The 20333-nt window shown below is 44.5% G+C and overlaps 1 protein-coding gene across 3 annotated transcripts in view; it reads left to right on the forward strand.

Annotated features, from left to right (window-relative positions):
- nrp1 (neuropilin 1) overlaps positions 1-20333 on the forward strand; it is an 83995-nt gene that overhangs the window by 17811 nt on the left and 45851 nt on the right. For all 3 annotated transcript variants that reach the window (XM_023326279.1, XM_023326281.1, XM_023326280.1), the window contains exons 4-5: positions 11299-11480; positions 20081-20308. In XM_023326279.1, coding sequence (XP_023182047.1) covers positions 11299-11480; positions 20081-20308 — 410 coding nt within the window. The remainder of the gene's footprint in view (positions 1-11298; positions 11481-20080; positions 20309-20333) is intronic.

Genomic DNA, 20333 nt, shown 5'->3' on the forward strand with positions numbered 1-20333 from the left:
GCTTTCCTGTCAAGTAAAGGCCACGACAGCCAAAAAGTCATTTTTACAATTACAATTTCTGTAATTTAATCTAGTTAGATTCTGATGGGATTTTCTGAGATAAATTATGACTGATAATGAGCCCTTCTTGCTTTCTCAAGTGCCGGGAGTTAATCATTGACTGGGATGGAGGCGACGGTGGTTGGAGTTCATCCCACAATCAGTGTTGTGTCCTTGGGCAAGACACTTCACCCGAGTGCCCAGTGGTCAGAGGATCCGGTGGCAGCCTCGGCTCTGACAGACTGCCCCAAGGCAGCTGTGGCTGGTGTCCAGTAGCTTGCCACCATGTGTGCATGAATGGGTGAATGACTGAACGTAGGGTGAAGTGCTTTGGGGTCCTTTGGACTTAATAAAACACAGTCTATTTGCCATCAATCAGTCTGTTGGTATCTGTTGACCCACTTGCTTTTGTAGAACAGTCCACAGGTTCTTGATAGTGTTCAGATTCCTGGGGTTTTAGTGTTTTTGAGCCACCTCGTGGCATTGGGACTCGCTGCACGAACAAGGTGATAGTTGGTCATTTTGTGATGGGGCAGGATTTACACCTAACATATATTTGTAAGTCACTTAGCAAAAAAAAACGAAAAAGAAGTCATTTGTAATGAATTACTACATGTCAGATCACAGATGTACTAAATTCAATGCATTGTTTGCAGAACCAAACAATTCTGTCATCTCCCAAACGTATTTCATGACTGCAACGTTGGACTCAGAATATGAAATCAGATGCAGTTTCAAACCGGATAACAAACCTTGAAGAAACAACCCCCCCCCCCCCCCAACCCCTTCAACCCCCCAGCAACATGTCGTCGTATTCACGTCACTCAGGTGTTTCATAGGGAGAGCGAGCAACAAGAACGAGGCAGAGAGGCTGTTGTTTAAAAAGCACAACTGTAAAAGTCCACCCTCCCGCTGGGCCACGTCGTCCCTCCCTCCCAGCTCCCTGTTATTTTTACCCTTGACTTCTCATTGTTGTAGCGACAGCGCATCATCCGAGCCGTGCCGCCGACCCCTGTGGAGGACTCTCTCCTCGCTCACCTCTGCCCGCCCCCTCGCTCTCTGTGTAATCAGAGATCCTCTCAAATGTCAAGGTGGGACAAATGGGAGCCATTCCCTCCAGTAATGACCGCCAGAAACGATCTGTAGCAGGTTCTCTTTCTCTTTCTCTCCCTCTCGCTTCGAGACAACATATGCCTCCCTTTCATCCCCTCTATCGTTTGCTTCCCGTTCCTTTTTTTTTCTGCCTTTGAATTTCATACCAGTTTCCAGCTTTGCTGGGGTGCTTTGTGAATCATATCACAGAGTTTCAGGCTGTGGTGTTAGGAAAACGTTGAACCTTTTCAAGTGAGAGTATATAATTGATCTATTACACAGCTCTCAGTTGGAATGACTATATAATAAGGCCATTACTGCTAAGTTTATGAAGGTTTTCTTTCTTTTTTTTGTTTTCCTTTTTTTTTTTGAACAAGCCAAAGGGTGGGTTGCTTCATTTGTAAAAAGCTCACACGCAGAGTGGGGATATTAACATTTGCACTCTCAGATGTTCTGTGTTCACAGCAATTTTTTAAGTTTGAGGCAGCAGAAAAAATGGTGCGAAATGTGTTTTCATTTTGCCAATAGCAGTTTTCAAAGATCACGGCACTTAGTCAATCTCACAACATTTGAGATGGGAAAAAATGATGTGTGATAGAAACAGAGATAAGGTCCTTGATATATGTCATGCTGTGAATGCAGTCAATGATTAGTAAAAAAAAATAATGATCATGATCATGAAGCTTACAAGGACCAATAAAAGTTTGCAACTTTGTAATCATCATTTGTTAACATTTTGTGCTTTCTAGACACATTTCCTGATTTTGGAACATGCAAGCCTTTTTTTTTTTTTTTTTTACGAACACTCGGGTAAAAGTCACACTTTTCAACGGATTTTCAATCTGGAGAGACTCAGACGGAGATGAGAAGACAATTAGAAGAGTTTATTGACAAACAGAATTTAAAGTCTTTGGCGCTCGGGCCCCGGCTGGGGATAACGGTTATCGCAGCGTTAGCGATAGGCTTCAGATGAGCATCCCCGATGCTGTTAGGAACGTCATCCCCCGGGGCCCGGCACTGGTGGTGGAGGTTGAAGAAGGGTGCGGGCCTCAGGACCGGGCGAATGGAGGAGAAGGGGTGGTGGTGGGTTGAGCTCGGCTGGAGAGCGAAGGACGCCATGAATGAAGGTCCTTATCAGCTGGGACTTGGTCGGTGATTGGACGTGACGTGGCTTGGTCCGGCGTTGATAGGTCGACGATTGTGGGCAGGTCGCTTCAATTAACGGGTCCCGGTGGGGATAAAAGAGTCTTCCAGTTTGAATTTGCGCCTAGGCTTCATAACACAAACAATTCTGTTTGAAACAGCTTAGTGTCAAAAATGTTCACAGTTTTTGAGTCATGCGCTCAAAACTCAGGCTCGAGGAGTCTGGAAAAGTCTGGAATTGGATAAGTATGAAAATAAAGCGGGGGGGGGTTAGAAGACTGGGTCTAGAAAGGTGTGAAATTCAGACAAGAAAACTGTCTCTGAACCCAGAAACAGAGGACACCATCAATTAATATTATTACCTGTCACAATGAACACCAAGCGAAGCCCGTCTTTGTGCCGGAGCAACTGGTGTATGTTGAGATTACTACACAATCAGGTTGTTCTGACCTATTTGTCACACTTCACAGGTTTAATTAGTGGAGAAACTCGCTCCTAGCGAGATGAATTGCAGTAGGCGCAGCGCTTCTCTGACCCCGAAGGCGTGTCGCAGTCTGTAATAGCAGCAGAAAGCGAATCAGCTGAACAGAACTGGGCTTGCTCAGGGTTCAGAGCGTTGGAAGTCTTACAGTGGGAGCGATTGAGGACTTTCTCTTGCTCGTTCAAAACTCCACACCCTCCACCCATTCCTGTTCTGACTTCTAAACCGTGCCTCCACCCCTGGGGACAGAAATCCTTCCCCCTCTGTGTGCTTATATTTCTGAATAAAGGATTATTGTGCGTGTTGCAGAGGGAGGCTGGATGCAATAATAGAGCCTAAACGGCCAAATTCATTAATTTGATTGTTGGCGACAGCAGATCTCTCGACAGTGTAATTAGAGAAGCTAATGGATGCGAGCATGCTAAATCCATCAGTGCTAATGATAATTGCAGCATAGGAATATGCTCTACAAGCTCATGGCCAGGGCGAGATTGGGAACGACGAGCTACGGCATCTAAAAATATTTGGCAGCGTCGAGCAGAGCTGAGCGGCGGAGGCGACACCCGCGGACACTTATTGGAGCGGGCGCAGCTGGGCCAAGCAGGAGGAAACTATCCAGCTTTTGCGTCCGTATATTTCATCTTCGTCCGTGCTTGTGGAAATATATATATGGTGTGTAAAACAGACCCGCCCTGGGGGAACCACTTCTGAAGCCAGCAGCTCTGATTGGTTGGTGGTTTGGTCCCTGCTGAGTGACTCGCCACATTCTGGAGCTCCTGCAGCCATGTTCTGCGGAGTCCCAACACTAGTTGCGATGATGATAGCTTTAAACGTCTGCAGATTTTTAATTAATTTTTTTTTATGCTCTGTGGTCGAGCATCTGCTAAAGCAGTTTGATATGCTGCTTTGATGAAGAAAAAGAAAAAAAAATCTCTTTGTGCGAGTCAATAGAAGGGTTCTTTTATTTTTGTTTTTGTAGCTGTAAGCACAGAGATGTAGATATGGTTTACAGAGGTTTTCTACATCCTCTCAGTGTTTGATGGTGCAGCTTTTCAGCTGCTTATTTATACAGACACCAAATCACCTGACAGCAGCTCAATTCATGAAGACACTTTGCAACTTTGCTACTTCGTAGAGGGCAAAAAACTACCAGCTTGCGATGGCTACAATGGCATCATTGGATTTAGCTGTCAAGTTGTCAACATAATGCGCTAAATCTTAAATGTATGCATGATATATAAAAGAAAAGGTTACCGGTTGGTGTGGTGGCAGTAATGCTCGTCTAACATTTTTTGCCAACCGCCAATACATTTCTAGAAGAAGAAAAGGGTCGCCGTGCTTTGCTACTAATAGTCAACGCTACGGCAACTAGATAACAAGGTCCAAGATTATCACATTTTACAGGTCACTGACAAGTTTTGATTAAGAAAGAAATATCAAGGGAGAGGGAAGTAGGTCAGTTATGCCAGCTTATCTTTGACAACTGTAACATTGTCGAGACAGGTGCTTTGGCAGTGGGTCTGTGTGTAGCGCAGCCGACTCAAAGAATGAGAAAAAAAACAGAATATGTGTGCTTTTGAGTTATTCCTCGTCGGATTTTCTGTGTTATTTTCCCTTTGTTGTGGCACGCCGCACTAAATGAATGATACCTACATCGGCAGGTTTAATTTATTAACAGAATTGTTCCACCGCAGCATCGTGGCTATGGACGGCATGCAAACATTAGTCTTTTTGCCCTCCGGCATTGTGTGGCGTCATGTTATCGTTTCCAGATGTGAACAATAACATAAAGATGACTTCCTCAAGCCGAGCTTTAAAATGCGGACGACTTTGAATGTGGTAGACTGGTTCAGTCTCATCACAACTCATCACAACCCGGGTGTCCAGAAGACCAGAGTTGGGTTACTAGTTAAGTTTACTCAGTTACATTTACTTGAGTAACATTTATGGGGAAATAATATACTTTTAAGTACATTTTCATTATGCTGTGCTTTTTACTTTTACTTGAGTAATTTTCTCATTAGGTATCGAGTTTACTTGAGTAAAATTTCCGGATACTCTGCCCACTGTGAGAAACTTCACCGAATGAAGAAGCTTGTTTTAGCCAAAAAATTCACCAGACACACACCTGCTGTTTCTGTCAAAGTTACATAAGTTATATTTTGAAAGAAATTGATTTGCAAAACTGATTCTTTTGCTGGATTTGTTATTTATACATGACTTTATATTTTGGTCTGTGTAACAATGTCATTTTTAAATATTAAATGATTGATGTTTTGATCAGTTACTCAGTACCTGAGTAACTTTTCACCAAATACATTTTTATCCTTACTTAAGGAATTTCTTGGACGGCTAATTTTTACCAGTAACCAAAATGTTCTGCTCTGACTTAAGTACAATGAGTGGGTGCTCTATCCACCCACAATTGTCTCTAACCTGAACATAGAAGTAGGTTCACTCCACACCAATGGTCTCCAAAGTCATCAGATCTCAGACCAGTGGAGGATCTTTGGAATGTTTTGGAACAGTATATGAATGTATAGCTGACAAATCTGTTGCAATGTGGTTTAAAATCTCCGAGGAGCATTTTCGACACCTCGTTGAATCACTGCTACAAAGACTTGTGGCAGTTCTAGGGCGAAACGGGGGTGCAACTCAGGCATTAGCAAGGTGTATCTAATAAAGAAGCTGGAGAGTGTAGCTGTATCTGCCCAGGGCAACTGAGTTATGGCTCAATTGATCCCAAAGAAAAAAAAGGGAACCCCTTGGCCTTGCTTGGGTTAATGAATCTCTCTTGCGGTTGTGAGGCAGCGTGGGAGTCCTGCGAGGTTAGCCCTCTCAGTAACTCAGAGATCAGCATGACTTTGGGCCCCAGTACAAATGTTAATGATGTTTTTCCTGGGCCCCAAGTGACCGTTTGTTAGACGGGGACTTGTTAATACCCGAGATCCGCTGGAGCTGGAGTTTTCTGACAGCTGACAGCCAGGTTCCTTTTTTTTTCTTCTCTCTCCCTGCTAACTCTCCTTGGACCTCACAGAGCTGTCCAGAGTTCATTGTTAAGGTATTTGCACTTATGTTACCTGGAGGTGTTTTGACATGTTGTAGGTGACATGTTTTTTGTTGTTGTTGTTGTTGTTTTTTCCCCCACCAACAACAAGCTGTTCCCTGTCAGAACCAGAAAAGAGAAAACCGAACCAACGGGCCGGACATTATGGTTGTGGATGCAGCTGAAGAAAAAGCTCTTGTTCTGGGATCTTCTGCAGTATTGGCCCCGGCTTATAAATGGTCTGATTAAGGAAGCTAACCAATTCTATGAGGCTTATACAGTCTGTCATAGCGTTATTCCATTGCTTCAGATTGCATTGCCTTTGTAGAACCATATCAAGCAGACATTTATAGTGGGAGGACAGATTATTTCCATGGGAAAGCTTCAGGCAATATAACTGTTATATTGTTAGACCGCCGGTTTGTCGCCTTCTCTTCAGCTTTGCGCGGAGGACTAATGTTCTCGTTTGACACTGGCGGATTGCTTTTTCTCTGTGCCTGAAGAAAGAAGGCAGCCTAATATGTTTGGGTTGGTGAAGCGAAGGTCGTTGAGAATTACATTCGCCCCCTTACTCTCCGACCCCCTTTTCTTTCTTTTTTTTCTCTTTAATTTCCCCACTGGATTGGCAAACCGTTTTCACTATTAGCGCTGTGGTAGGCTGCTACCACACACGTTTGGACACTGTGTGTTCAAATGTGGGTGTACTTATCTGTGTGTGTGTGTGTGTGTGTTGTGCCTTTGTGCACCAAGACCCAAAGCAGACTTGAAAGCTAAATAGTTGCATGGCTCAACTGGATTGTATTGTCAAGAGGAAAATGGAACAGAAGTCATAAAACATAAGCATCACCTCACATCCAGCAGAGAAGAGGAGTTTAAGTTTAACTTGAAAGGTCAGGGGGAAATAGAGCATTGCCAAAAACACCCAAACTGTGATTGTGTCTGGGGCTTTTGTTAAGTGGGACAAGTCCACAAACTTGTTTCATGATCCCAGATCAAGATTGTGATACCCCCCAAAAAGGCCCTGAACCACAGAAGCGAGTACCTACAGGTGCTTAGATTGGAGCTACATTTAGCACAGCTGGCAACGGGAGAGATTTTCGACGGCATCGGACCGCCCAGCTGAGCGCTTCCCCCAATAAACGCCTTCCAGATGACGAGGGCCCGGACGGACCCGTGTTTAACCGAGCCGGGGGAGTGTGGATGCACCGGAGCGGAACCGCTGGGGTTCTGGTTGGTGCGCCGCTCATTTAGGCACAAATAGAGATATTTTGAAGAGATAGGTTCCAATCATTCACACCAAGGACCCCCCTTCTTCCCGAAACGGGGGCGTCTCTCTTCCATCTGCCTTCCATTCCCCCCAGCTGCGTCGCCTTAACGAGGGCCATCAGAGCTGATGATATGCCGGAGTAAAAATGCAGTAAACAACTTCTTCTTCTTTGATTGGTTAAAAATAAAAAAAGAAGAAGAGTGATGCTACTTATCTGCGAATGCCAACACACCGTTTCGCTCGACACAATATGCATTTTCGACACTCGGCAGAGCTCCCCCAGCTGTACTAATGCACCCTGCTCTTCCTCGTCTCGGTGATGCATCTCAGCATCAATTTTTCAAGGCGTCTGGAAAAGCTCGGCTTTTGGCAGTTGCAATGCGGGGAAGGGTGAGATAGCTGCAGAGACAGAGGATCTGAGGTGAATTATAAGTCTGCTGATAGACCATAGGAGGGCTACAGGAAGATTAATACTCTCTGCTGTGAGCCAGGAGACCCAGGAAAAAAATGTCATACCTACTACTTCTGCTCAATCATTTGTGGCTGGAAAAAAAACCCATAAATAACTTCTATTCAAAGTAGACGGTATGACATCACTCTAACAGGAGCCCACCAAATGAGTGACTTCCTGAATGTTTGATCACAGCACAGGGGAGAAACACACTGTAAACAACATGCAAAACTAGTGTTTTCTTTCAAGGAGCCGTAGCTGATAAAGGGGGAGGTGGAACAAAGCGGTGCCTGTGGAAGCCGAGCGGGGCTGTTTCCACAGCTGGCGGCCTGACGAATTAGGAGGAAAAAGACCTGGACTGAAATCACAAAATAATCACAGGAGAAACATGGAGACGCAAAAGAAAGAAAAAAAAAACTCAGAGCAAGGCAGAGATTCCCCAAGAAACGCAGACAGATTTAAAAGAAAAAAACCCCAAAATGAATAGGGAGGTGGAAAACCAGTCATATGGTTTCTGAAGTTATATGTGACGGGATTTCCATATGACATCCACTTTATGGAGTGCAGCAATACCAGCCGTTACCAGCCATTACTGCTGGTATTGGATCAGAATACCAGCAGGATCAGAAGGATCAGAAATCCTTTAACCTCCGGTGGCAACTGAGCAACATATCCGAGTGGACCTAGTTCGTCCTTTGAGGACGAAGCTCCTCCTTGGAGCTGCAGTTTCCAAGCGTCCAAGCTTCCAAGCCTCACAGAGCAGCGACTCCCCCACTCAGCTCCTTCAGACTAGCTAGCAGCAATCAGCAAACACCTGGTGGAACTGTACATCTGCTGAACTCTGTATAGCAGCTACTTCTCTGTGCAACTCTGGTAGAAACATTGTTAAAGGGTTATTAGAGGAGCCATGTTGGGATGACTTCATGAAGGCGGAGTTTCAGAAAGAGGAGGAGTTTCTTCAAGAGACAGAGGCCCAATTTCAAGGTGTTAAATATTGAAGTCAAATGTAAGTCATATTTGTTACATGCAGCATTTTTATAACAGCTGAAAGGAACATAGTTACTTGAATGTGATGTGAAATGACATTATTGTATTTCTAACCACTGAGTTTAAATAGAGCGTTGTTGTCTCTTAAAGTTAGGGATTTCACATTTTAAGAATGATGTATTTATTCGTTTTTAGTCCAACCAGCACTTTAAATGTTTTTTTGATCGGCAAGTTGCACAATTTGAACTTGATTGAAGCAGTGGCATTTACTGCCACGCCCTGTTAAATATTCATTGTAATTAATTCCCATTGGAACAAGTATAAAGATCTGAATCTTAAAAAACATGCACACCACACTTTGAGACATTTATTTGCGTTGGTCTATGGCATAAAATCCCAATAAAATACATTTAAATTTTGTGTCTGGAGGGTGAGAAAATGTTGGCTTATTATGTGGTGAACCTTAAATTACACGGGAATGTTTTCGGAGTCGAGCTGAACCGAGTCGTTCCGTCGGTTTCTGTTCCACCGGGACCGGCGCCACTTTTTTTGTCCTCTCGTCTTGCTGCCTAAGCTTCTCATCTCGCCTTAATATTCCTAACCCCCGTTCCCATTTTCTCTAAATCCCTTCCCCGTAGGTAGACATCCATTTCGCAAATATTATTTTTCAAAATTTAACACAGGTGGGGGATAAAAAAAAAGAAGAAAAAAGAAATGTGTCAAATCCTGCGCGCTGATGCATGTCAAACCGCAACTAAATGATTTCACCCGACAGCGCTGCCATTCAAGGTGTAAATCACGTTTTGGTGGGAGAAAAGGAAAAAAAAGGCAATGCATTAAGTCAGTTCAGAATCACTAAGGAGACCTGATGTTTTGACAGTAATTTGGGAATCAGGCAAAACTATGAAAATTGGCCCCTATTGCTTGGGGGCGAACATTTTCTGAGTAGACAGAAGGAAATGTGTGTGTGTGTGTGTGTGTGTGTGTGTGTGTGTGTGTGTGTGTGTGTGTGTGTGTGTGTGTGTGTGTGTGTGTGTGTGTGTGAGGGGGGTGGGGAGGTGTGGGTGTGTGTGTGTAGGTGTGAACACGACCACACACCTGCTGCTTGTTGTTATTCTCCCATGCATCAAAATTAATCTCTGCTTGACTGTCTTTGAATTGCTGCTTATTCATCTGCTCCCTGACGATGACGGAGGTGACGGTCCCGAGCGTTTGTGCCGGGAAAATCTTCAATGAGTAGCCGGCAATGCTGGAAACGTGTCAGAAATTCACATCATGAGCAATTAGAAAGAGTGGAAACCTGAAGCCTACCAAAAGAAAAGAAAAACAGAGAGCTTTCACTCAGAGTAAAGACACGGCGTGGAAAAGTCGTCTCTACCTGTCCTTCAAGCCGCCATAGGCAGGCACTGGAGTGAAAACCGCAAATCAAAAGCGTTTATTGTCGACTTCTAACGAGCGCCCGAGAGCGCACGCGCACACCGATACCTCCACAGGCCGATCGGACCACCCTCGTTGGCTAGACCTTCAATGTTTCTTCTTTAGCAGCTTAGGTCTTTGCACGCCAGATTCCTCGGACGTGTTTCTGCGCCGCGGCTCGTGTCCCTGCAAAGCTCGCCTCGCTTACTACCAAACTCCGCTCTGACTTAATTAAATGTAATCCCATTCCATAGACGGGGGTCTGAAAATCCACTTGAATGAGATGCTGAAGTGTGTGGATTATAAATACCCGTGACATCTGCTCTTTCTAAAAACAGAAAATGTAAATGTAATAAATCTCCAACCCTATACTTTATCCTGCATGTGTTAGGAATGCTGTGCGTGTGATCCGGTGGTTAGACTGGATGTGAACAACCACTTAGCTTGAATTTGGTACTTAAAGGGGCAAAATCACCTGTGTTTTGCCCCTTTAATGATGAGCTTTACATCATGTTACAATGTTATTCCCTCATCAAAAACACACCTGGAGCGTTGCCTTGATTATTTCATGCATGTTTGAGAAATCCTTTACTCTACTATGGCAACCATTCATCTGTTCAAAACGACTTGGTGGACCTAGTCCGCCACTGAGGACAAAACTCCACCTCAGCGCTGCAGTTTCCAAGCTGCTGCAGCTTCTGCCACACAGAGCAGCCCTCCCCCACTCAGCTCCTTCAGACTAGCCAGCAGCAATTAGCAAACACCCGGTGGAACTGCACATCCGCTGAGCTCATTGTAGGAGCTATGTCTCAGTGCAGCACTGGTAGAAATGATGTTAAAAGGTTAATAGAGGAGAGATGTTATCATAACTTCCTGAAGACAGAGTTTCTTAAAGAGACAGAGACATAATTTCAAGGGGTTAAATTAGATGTATATAGCATTTTTTGAACACCTGAAAGTAACATAGATACTTGATTGTGCTATTAAATAGCACTGTGTACCTGCGAAAACTGTCCCTTTCAAGTAGTTTGCTGAACCCTAACATCAGTGCTGATAGGAGCTGGAAACCTACTCACTGTGTGTGTCTAAATTGTAATGAACGTAAATCGCCTCCCCACCTGTTCTGTTAGCTTTTACCCGAAGCCTCATTAGCACAGTGTTGTATTTCCACTACATTACTCACACAATATGCTCTGCAGCATGGTGTTTCTGTTCCTCTCTGTATACGTCTAGGCACTGAACTTCCTCCCTGAATGCCTGGTGGAGGACTGAAAAGCACAGCTGTCCTAATGGAGATCAACACCATGTTGTAGCATGTTAACCCCAGTTCTGAGGCCTGCGACCAACGCCGTCTCTATTCTCTTTGCTCCTGACAGGTATGACTACGTGGAGGTGCGAGATGGTGTGGACGAGAACGGTCAGCTGGTGGGGAAGTACTGCGGGAAGATCGCCCCCTCAGCGGTCGTCTCCTCAGGAAACCAGCTGTTTATCAAGTTTGTGTCGGACTACGAGACCCACGGAGCCGGATTCTCCATCCGATATGAGATCTTTAAGACGGGTAGGTTACAAACTATGCTTTCACCTTCCTGAAATCCTTTAGGTATCTGCGTTGTATTTTTGAATGAAGTGGTTCCCGATCTCAGCCCTCAAGGATTATAGTTTTGCAAGTTTTAGACATCTCTCCACTAGAGTAGATTCAAAACATTGAATTGGCGCAACCTCCTGTTTTGAAAAAGGGAGAAAATGGCTCCCCAACATGGGGATGAAACCACTTCTCTAATGTTCTAGATGTTATTGACAGGGTGTTCTAGTCAGAAACACTGTAGTGGATATACTGCACCAGGAAGAGGCAAGGTTGTTGACATTATCCACATCAAAATTCAATCAAACAAGAATCTAAGCATGGCTAAAGGAGTGCTAGGCTAGAAATTTTACCAAACGAATTGTAGCTCCTGATTTCTTTAGCTTCCATTTGAAGTCTTATGGAACGACAGTCAGGAAAAACTGACGGCTAGCATCTCAACAACTCTTCAGTGTTGTTGAGATGCCAGTTCTGACTTGGGCATGAATCAAGTGGGCCCCTGCATCATGTTTTGTAACAGTTTTTGGATGTCCAGTTCACATGGAAACACCATAAACAGAGATTTTGGAAATGTTAAAAAAACAAAAACTGCTATTTTTGTTTTTCTTTATTTGAGTCCAAGTGTGAGCACAGCAGAAAGTATTTGTTTTGCCAGATGTCCGTGTTAACATGCACAGGGCCCTTTTGGTTCATCACAATTGGCAGCCCAAAACGGCACTGTTGATCTCCTGGTATATAATCCATCAAAGTCACAACATTAAACTCCAACACAACGACCCAACGTATAAAAAAAAATAAATGTAATGGAAACTGCTGCAGTAAATACTTTATTTCCACTTTTGTCAGTTTGCAATCTCATTTCAAGGCGCTGTGGTATCTTTTACAAGTTTAGAAGTTGGACTAGCGGTCCGAGTTACAGCTGAGTTAGAGAGCAGTTAAGTTGGGCGTGACGTCCAGCACCAGATCCAGATCCCAGTGTTCTGAAGCAAGCAGACGCCAGCGAAAGACCTTTGAAGCCGCCAATGCGTCCGTCGCCGCGTCTGCTATAATTTGATACAGTCTGGAAACGGGAGGAAGGATCTTGATAACGAAGGGGGAACGAGACTCTGTCTAATTTCATGCTTTGTTTGTGCTTTAGTCAAGGCGTCAGAGCGCCACATTATGCAAATGCAATATGGTGGGCAATATGCTTCTTTCAAAACAAATGAATCATGGGCCCATATGTTTCATAATTGTAACAGGCTTTTTCTTTTTCTTTTCTGGTGTGAAATATTACACTATAAGCAAAGCTATAATTTGCTGAGCAGTGATTGAACAAATGTTGTTAGAGTGTTTTTTTTTTCTTTTTCTTCTCATCAGATGGCAGTCAACAGGGGGGCGGTTTGAAGCAAAGCTGGAAAGAAGGTTGAGGGAGAGAGTAGAACTCGGTCCTTTTAAAGCAGGCGCCATGTCAGGAAGTCCTCATAATGTCACCGTTCCCAATGTTTCATTAAATAAAAAAATTAAAAAAGCAGAACTTGGCCTGTCGGCTCAAATGTTACGAGGTTACTTCTGTCTTATCAGAGCACAGCAGAATTGGAAGAAGAATTTCCTGCTGATAGGCGGCCTTCCTTTGTTTGGACTGACAGGGGATGAAGGATGAGGAGAGCCTTTCCAGAGTGACTAGTAAGCAGACAGGTGGTATAGTCTTCACTTTCATTAATTAACCTCAGCAGCAGTCTATGGGAGGGAAGACCCCCCGTGACCTCGGAGACTTGATGAATAGCCCGGCGAGGTTCCTCCTTCGTATTAATCCGTGTGTTTGAGTGGCTGGATTTGTTGCTCGTCGTCGCCGCGGCGGCAGGGCAGCTGGCGGAGTGCGGGGCCATTTAGGAGATCAAAGCGGCTCTCCGCCCAGACATAGGCAAACTCATCTGCACGCGCTGCCCCATTCCAACTCCCCCACCGGTCCCCCCAACCTCCAGATAGGCCGGCTAAATCTCTACATTCTTTTCGCGATTAGCTCGGTATTTCCCCGGTCTCCCGTATTAGCGGCGGCTGATTAGAAATGAGCCGTGTTGGGGCGGGAGTCCTTTGACGAAGCAGAACACGCTCTCGAGCAGCTTGGATGAGAAAATAACAGATCTAGCTGGAAAATATGCTACAACAGAGACCGGAGTATAAATAGTTGGAGCTTGAAGACAAGCTGTGCCTTTTTTTGCTGATTGAACCCGAAGTGGAGTCGGGAGTTCGGGGAGGATAGGCGGGGTGAGGGGGTGAGGGAGGGAGATGCAGGCAGAAAGCTTTTCATCTGGCTCTTTCGCACCCAGCACTCTCCGCCCCCCTGCGGAGAGGAGGACCACGGGTGTGCCGTTGCTTCCTTAGTGGATCCAGACCGTCGATGCGCTTTGAATTTGCTCAGTGTTTCGACTGCGGCGGTGCTGGCTCTCCCGCCAAAAAGAAGGGGCTCTGAGATCAATTAGCAGCTCTGTTTGTGGGAGTCAGAGAGAGACAGAGAGAGAGAGAAAACCAGAGAGAACCAAGCAGAACGAGAGACACAAAGTTAGCTGATTAGCACGGCTTATCAACAAACACAGGGTATTAGCTGGGAAAAAAAAACAACAACAAAAAAAAACACATTGTGTTGGCTAACACATGTAACGTTAATGATGAGACACAGATGCTCCGATAACAGATAGAGGAACGGGAGGCTTGCACTTGTGCATGTCAATGAAGGAAAACACAGAGAACGCCGGCTGTTTATTGCCGTGATTATAGTCCTGAAGAGTTAAACTCCAGCAAAAGGTCACACGGAAGATAAATAAACCCGCAAAGCAAACATATGTAAACACACACCTCCTTTGGGATCATGTGCCAGCTTATACAAGTATGTTTACATGGGCACGCTGACCCCACCAAAGCCATAAACTAAATACACTCTCTCCCCCCGTCCCATACACACACTCCTGAAAATGCTTGGCGCTCAGCACTCTGGTTTTTATCAGCTGCGGCCTGCAAAGTGTTTAATTGGAAGGGAACAGGTTGTTTTGTGGCTCCCTTTGGCTGCTTCCACATCACTCTCTCTACCCCTCTCCACTCCTCGGTCCCATCCAACCATCTTAATTAGCACGGGCTATTTATTTTATAGCCTGCAAATTGGCAGTGACGCTTCACTGGCTAAAGAGTGGCAAGAGTAGGAGAGGAGGGGAGCCAATGAGATGGAATGCAGGAGTTTTTGAGCTGAAAGGAGTTGCCTTGGTTGTTTGTTTGGTTTTTTTTTGCTTGTTTTTGAGGAAATAATGAAGTAAGGACGTCATAATCAAGATTTGTAACTCCCAAGATTTGTAACTCCCAAACTACTGTTCTTCATAGAGTTTGAGTTGTGCCAAACAGCCTCAGTGTGCTACTCCAACATGGGGTTAACTTGGAAAACTTGAAAACATCATGTTGCCTAAAACTGACAAAGGTGTACCATTTGTTTCTCGAGCTCAGTCTCATTCAGAAATCCACTGAGTTCATGTATATGGCACAGTTTCACAACAAAATGTCATTGCAATAACCAATGCAGATCCAAATTATATGCTAAATATAGCTTCACGGCAATCCCTCGTGCTCGGAACCTGGATGGCAACAGGGGGAAATAACTCTTTCAATAGCAAGAAACCTACAGGAAGACATGACTCATTAGTGGCAGCGAAAAAGATGAGGTCCAAAGGAGCAGTATGAGTTCAAAAACGTAGTAATAATGCATAGAAAACGTGAAAAACTGACTGCACTAGTGCCTTCAATTGGTTTGTTCAGGAAAGAAAACAGGTTTAACACAGGAGAAAATAAATTATATAAACTATAGAAAAAAAACATAGTCAAACTGGCAGCAGTGGCTCTATTAGCTAGGACAAGTCGGTGTCTTATTCAGAAATTAGAGGAACAAGACCCTTGTACTTGGGAGCAGCTACGTATGGGGAAATTGTGGTCAGCAATTTTTACGGAAGAGCTATGATTCAACACATTCGAATGACACAACTGCGCATAATCATGCTCTCAATGTTGTGAGAGCTCTGGCGGAGCCAGCTGCAGATTGTCTGTAAAAATAAAAACAAAAACAAAAAACTACAAACCACGAAGAAGACAACAGGAAGTAGTTTTCTATGTCATTGGTAACATCCGTCGGTTGATCACGTGACTCGTGTGATACAGAAAAAGTGCATGCAAAATAGATGTATTTCTTATAATACATTTGAATTTCTTAAGAAATAGATGGATTTCATCTATCTCAGCTTTTTTTAAATTGGCGCGATTCCATTAAGCAAACTTATTGCGTAATTCTGTGGTGAAGGGAAACGCAGCTAGTGACTAATTCTGTTGGAAGTAGGTTCACCATGTCCCACTACAAAACAAAACTTTTCATTCAGAAATCCTGTTGTCATCTCACGAAAAGACCACTTCCATGTATACATGAGTGTATGGGGCACTTTGGGGCTTCGGTAAGTGACACAAGCCCGGCATCATCTGGCACGGTTACCCCAGATAACAAACTTCTTTGAAGCGGCGAGGAAGTAGACTGCACCCCAGCCTCTACCTCATCTTATCAGGCAGGTTTCCTCTCTCACTCTGCTGAGGTGGGGTGGCCTGTCAAGAGGGCAGTTTATGTGGTAAATACCATGTCGGCATAGCTGAGCCTCAGGATGTATGGAAGGGTGTCGGCGAGTGTAAACCTGCCTTCCCCCATCTGTTTCAGTGATTGGATCTCCACACGCTCCTGGTTAATGGTTGATGTAGTGCCGAAAGAGTTAATTTTCCACCAGCAATCAGGCCGTCTGTCAGTGTGACATAAGGGGAAAATGAACTGGAGGGGTGAGGGGAGTATACGGAAGGCATGAGGAATGGGGCTGGGTAACGATCAGCCAGAGAACAACGTGGTACATAAACAATGGTGATTTCCTTTGCAGTCCAAGATCAACACCGTAGCCCCGGCCAGAAACGGAGATTAGCTTGAAAAAGAACAACGTGGGGCCATTGAGAAGGAAGGAGGCAGAGGGAAAGACTATAAAAAATGTCACATTTAGAACCACTTTCTTGACCAAATGTTGTTCCTATGATTAGCTCTGGTCCGCTTTTCAGCAACGGTTTAATAGAGTCGAAGAGAAACAAGTCATCAGGGAAGCCAGGGCCTGAAAGACATCCCGCTCTCTCAGTAGCAAATTTATTGAAGATTCGTTCCAAGTCTCAAACACTTGCCCAGATTAAAATCAAAGCTTCATTATGTACCAGTCCCCAAGTTCAAACTTCACCCATTGAAAAGAGTCTAATCACTCACTGAGCCGTGTCGCAAACGGCACTTTAGAAGGGCGCTAGAAAATGCACGCTCAAGGTCACTTCTCTGTCCTTCCTTAAGCGTCCGGGCCATAACTCTGGCTGTTTGTTTAGAAGAAGTGCTTGGACTGCAGACAAAACTATTGCTTTTCTGTTGCAGATGTATTTACAAAAGCCTTTTGCTTTAACCTTTTCCCCCATGACGGCATGGAGTCCGCCAGGAGAAACAATGAACAGTGAGCCAATAAAACAACACAAGGTGAGACAGAGATTGAGTTTGGGGGCAGGGAGTAAGAATTCAATTGACCCTTCAATATATTTGTCTCCAGAAGCTCCCTGTCAACACAAGCTGTGTGTGTGCGTGGGTTGGTGGGTGGAGGGGGTGTCTGTGTGTGTATGTGTATGGACAATACCACAGAAAGGCATGACTACTATCAGAAAAAGCCCCCTCCATATTCCCACCACTGATTGTAGCACAAAGCACTGTGGGTGTAGTAAAGAGAAGCTGGGGAGTTAGCCCCTCCCTTACAAGGAAGTAGTAGATAAAAGAGATCTGCCAGATGATAATCTGCCCAGTGGGAGCAACTGGAGTATTCTGTCTTTCTGGTCAGTCCATTTTTGTTTTCCTTTGTATACAGCCAGGGACACTAAAGCTGTCAGTAGAGAGGTTTGTCCTTGGCTTTACCTCAGTCATGATAATTCAGTAAGAAGAGAGAAACCGCACAGTTGAGCTGGATCAATGTCTTAATAAAAAATGCAAGACAAGTGATGTGGGACAAGGCAAAAAGGACAAACAACCACAAAGATAAGCAGGTATTCTTATTTGGTTAGGGATACTTGCTTTGAGGAGCTGCACACAAAAAATAGATGGTTACCACTGTTAAGTCCCCACAAGAATGGCATGGGTTCAAGTCCTGCTGAGGGACGTTTTATGAGAATTTTGCATGTACTCCACGTGCTTGTTAGGATTCTCTCCAGGTACTTCAGTTTTATTTTACAGACTCAGAAAACACATGTCTGCATAAATGTTTGGTTGTCTCACACGTCACTTTGAGGGAGTCACTACCCGAGTAGACAGGGTAGAGGCAGAAGGACGAAACTGAAAAGTCATAGGTTCCAGCTTATTTCACATTTAAGGTAATGTATGGGAGTTCTGTGTGATTTGGGCTTTTAATGGTGTTTTCACACTTGATACTCCCGTAGACTTGGCTTGATTGGAGACCAAAATTGCAGCGTTTGCTACATTTTCAGCTGGTGCGGTTCGCTTTCACACTGCATTGGGCCAAACGACCCAAACCCTTTGAGAAACCTGTTCACCTTCTCGCCTGTAGTGGTGCTGGCTACTGAAGACAACGACATAAAAACCTCTGAAGAAGAGTGCAACTTCCTCCTTCACAAAATGTAAACAAAAGTGGAGGATAGCTTCAGATTTTAGCAGTTAGAGGATTTCTCTTGGGTAAAAGACCATGAGCTATTTCTCCCTCAAGCAGTAGACACCAGCATTTGTTTTAGATATAGTTACCCAGAATGCTTTGTGCTGTTGTCTGCTTCCTGTACTTTTCCACTTGCATCTACTTAATTCAAACAATGCCAGAGTTTGCTTCAACCAAAACAAGATCTAGGTTGTTTTTTTTAGAGTTCCAGTGTTCACATTCGCTCCTACTTAAAATAACCAGACTTTCTAGGTAAACAAACCAGAATTTGATTAAAGCGGACTAAACGGGGCTAGTGTGAATCCACCCTTTGTAAGTAAACCATCCCCAAACCTCCAATCTGTTGTGGGCAGCTGTAAGTGTCAGGGTGCAGGCAAGTGAGTGAGATTTAACGCCAATATCCATTGGAAATTCGACAGCTCTGAAGAGTACTCCAACTCTCCAGCAACAATTTTAACAGAATTGGCTTCCATCTATTGTTTTTTTTCCCCTCACCACAAAATGTCTGACATTATCCCAAATGCAGCAAAGGTAAGTGCAGAACTACATCCAGGGAACAGCGTCTTTCAGCAAAATCTCTCCATTTTCTTGAAGTAAATACAAGGGGGAAGCTGTGAAATTAATGGTACCCACTGTTCTCGAAGGCCACACTTTAGCTGCTGTGCTAAATGTCAACTCTTTTTCGAGTCAAAATGCTGCTCGCCATGGCTTTCAGCTTGGGAAGAAAGAAAATCAATATGGCTCTCCAGCCCCTCACTCACTCTGCTGGTGGACAGTCTCAAGTGGGCCTGATGGTCTTCAATTAGGAGCCAGGCAAGATGCTTGAGTGACGCTGGAAAAAGCAGTTTGCCACATTCATTTAAGCTACAGTGACTGCAGCACAGCGGCTCTATCCAGCGATAACTCCCTGCAATTTTGGTTTCTATTGGCCCCATCTGCACTCATAGCGCCAGCTGCCAGACTGGCATGAAAATGATGTTATCCTGGGTACATTTCTGCCGCTAATGGCCCCAAATAATTGCCCTGAATGACAGTACTTCTCAGTTTTTTTCTCTCCTGATATTATGTGTATTTGCATTGAGCAAAGCTTGGACCGGGATTTGAGCCTGCAAATCCTAACCTTGCTTCCCTTTATGCTTGTAAAAATCATCTTGCAGCTGTTGGGAGTAAGTTTTTTTTTTTTTTTTTTTTTTTTTTTACATGTCATTCATTTTCAAATCATAGTTTTGTGCTCATGAGAGGCAGCTACTATGGGAAGCGTGTTAACGTTCCTCATCAGCTGAAAGGCAGCTCTCTGGGGAGCTGTGCATAAATATTTTGACTTTCTTCCATGTAGGGGTGTGTGAGTGTGTGCGTTGAAGTATTCGCAGCCAATGCTCCCCCTTCCGTCATTCGGGCTTGAGCGCCTCTCACGGGTTTTGCCGACATGTCTGGACGAGGGCTCGTGCGCGTGTGAGACAAGGAGGGATTACGGCTTGACTCAAACTGTTTATTCGTCGTTCTGTGACTGGCGATTGAGGCCGTTGACAAATGTTTACAGGGTTGGTCCAGATGTTCCAGGAATCACTGATTTAGCATACACAGTGGGATGTGGAGTGATGTTTGTCCAAAAAGGCGGTGGAGGAAAACAAAGAGTAACTCAGGGGCAAAGTGAAGAGATCCAGATGTGGCACCTTGTGAATAGAGCCATGAAGGTGGCCCCTCAACTTAGGGTCATAAACTGTTCTAGTCTCAACAGACTAGATGGGAAGCAGAGGAAGCTCAAACAAACCAATTTCACCATTTTGATGTGTTTGAGTTTCCCTTTTTCTCTCAACCTATCATTTACTGTCTTGTTTCTTGCTTCTGTAGGTCCGGAGTGCTCCAAGAACTTCACCTCCAACAGTGGCGTCATAAAGTCTCCGGGGTTTCCAGAGAAGTACCCCAACAACCTCGACTGCACCTTCATGATCTTCGCCCCAAAGATGTCGGAAATCATTTTGGAGTTCGAGAACTTCGAGCTGGAACCCGACACAACGCCCCCTACTGGTGTCTTTTGCCGCTACGACCGGCTGGAAATCTGGGACGGTTTTCCAGGAGGTGAGCAAAACAGGCAGAACGTTGA

The sequence above is a fragment of the Xiphophorus maculatus genome, chromosome 21 (assembly GCF_002775205.1).
Source record: "Xiphophorus maculatus strain JP 163 A chromosome 21, X_maculatus-5.0-male, whole genome shotgun sequence".
In the NCBI taxonomy this organism is placed as follows: domain Eukaryota; kingdom Metazoa; phylum Chordata; class Actinopteri; order Cyprinodontiformes; family Poeciliidae; genus Xiphophorus; species Xiphophorus maculatus.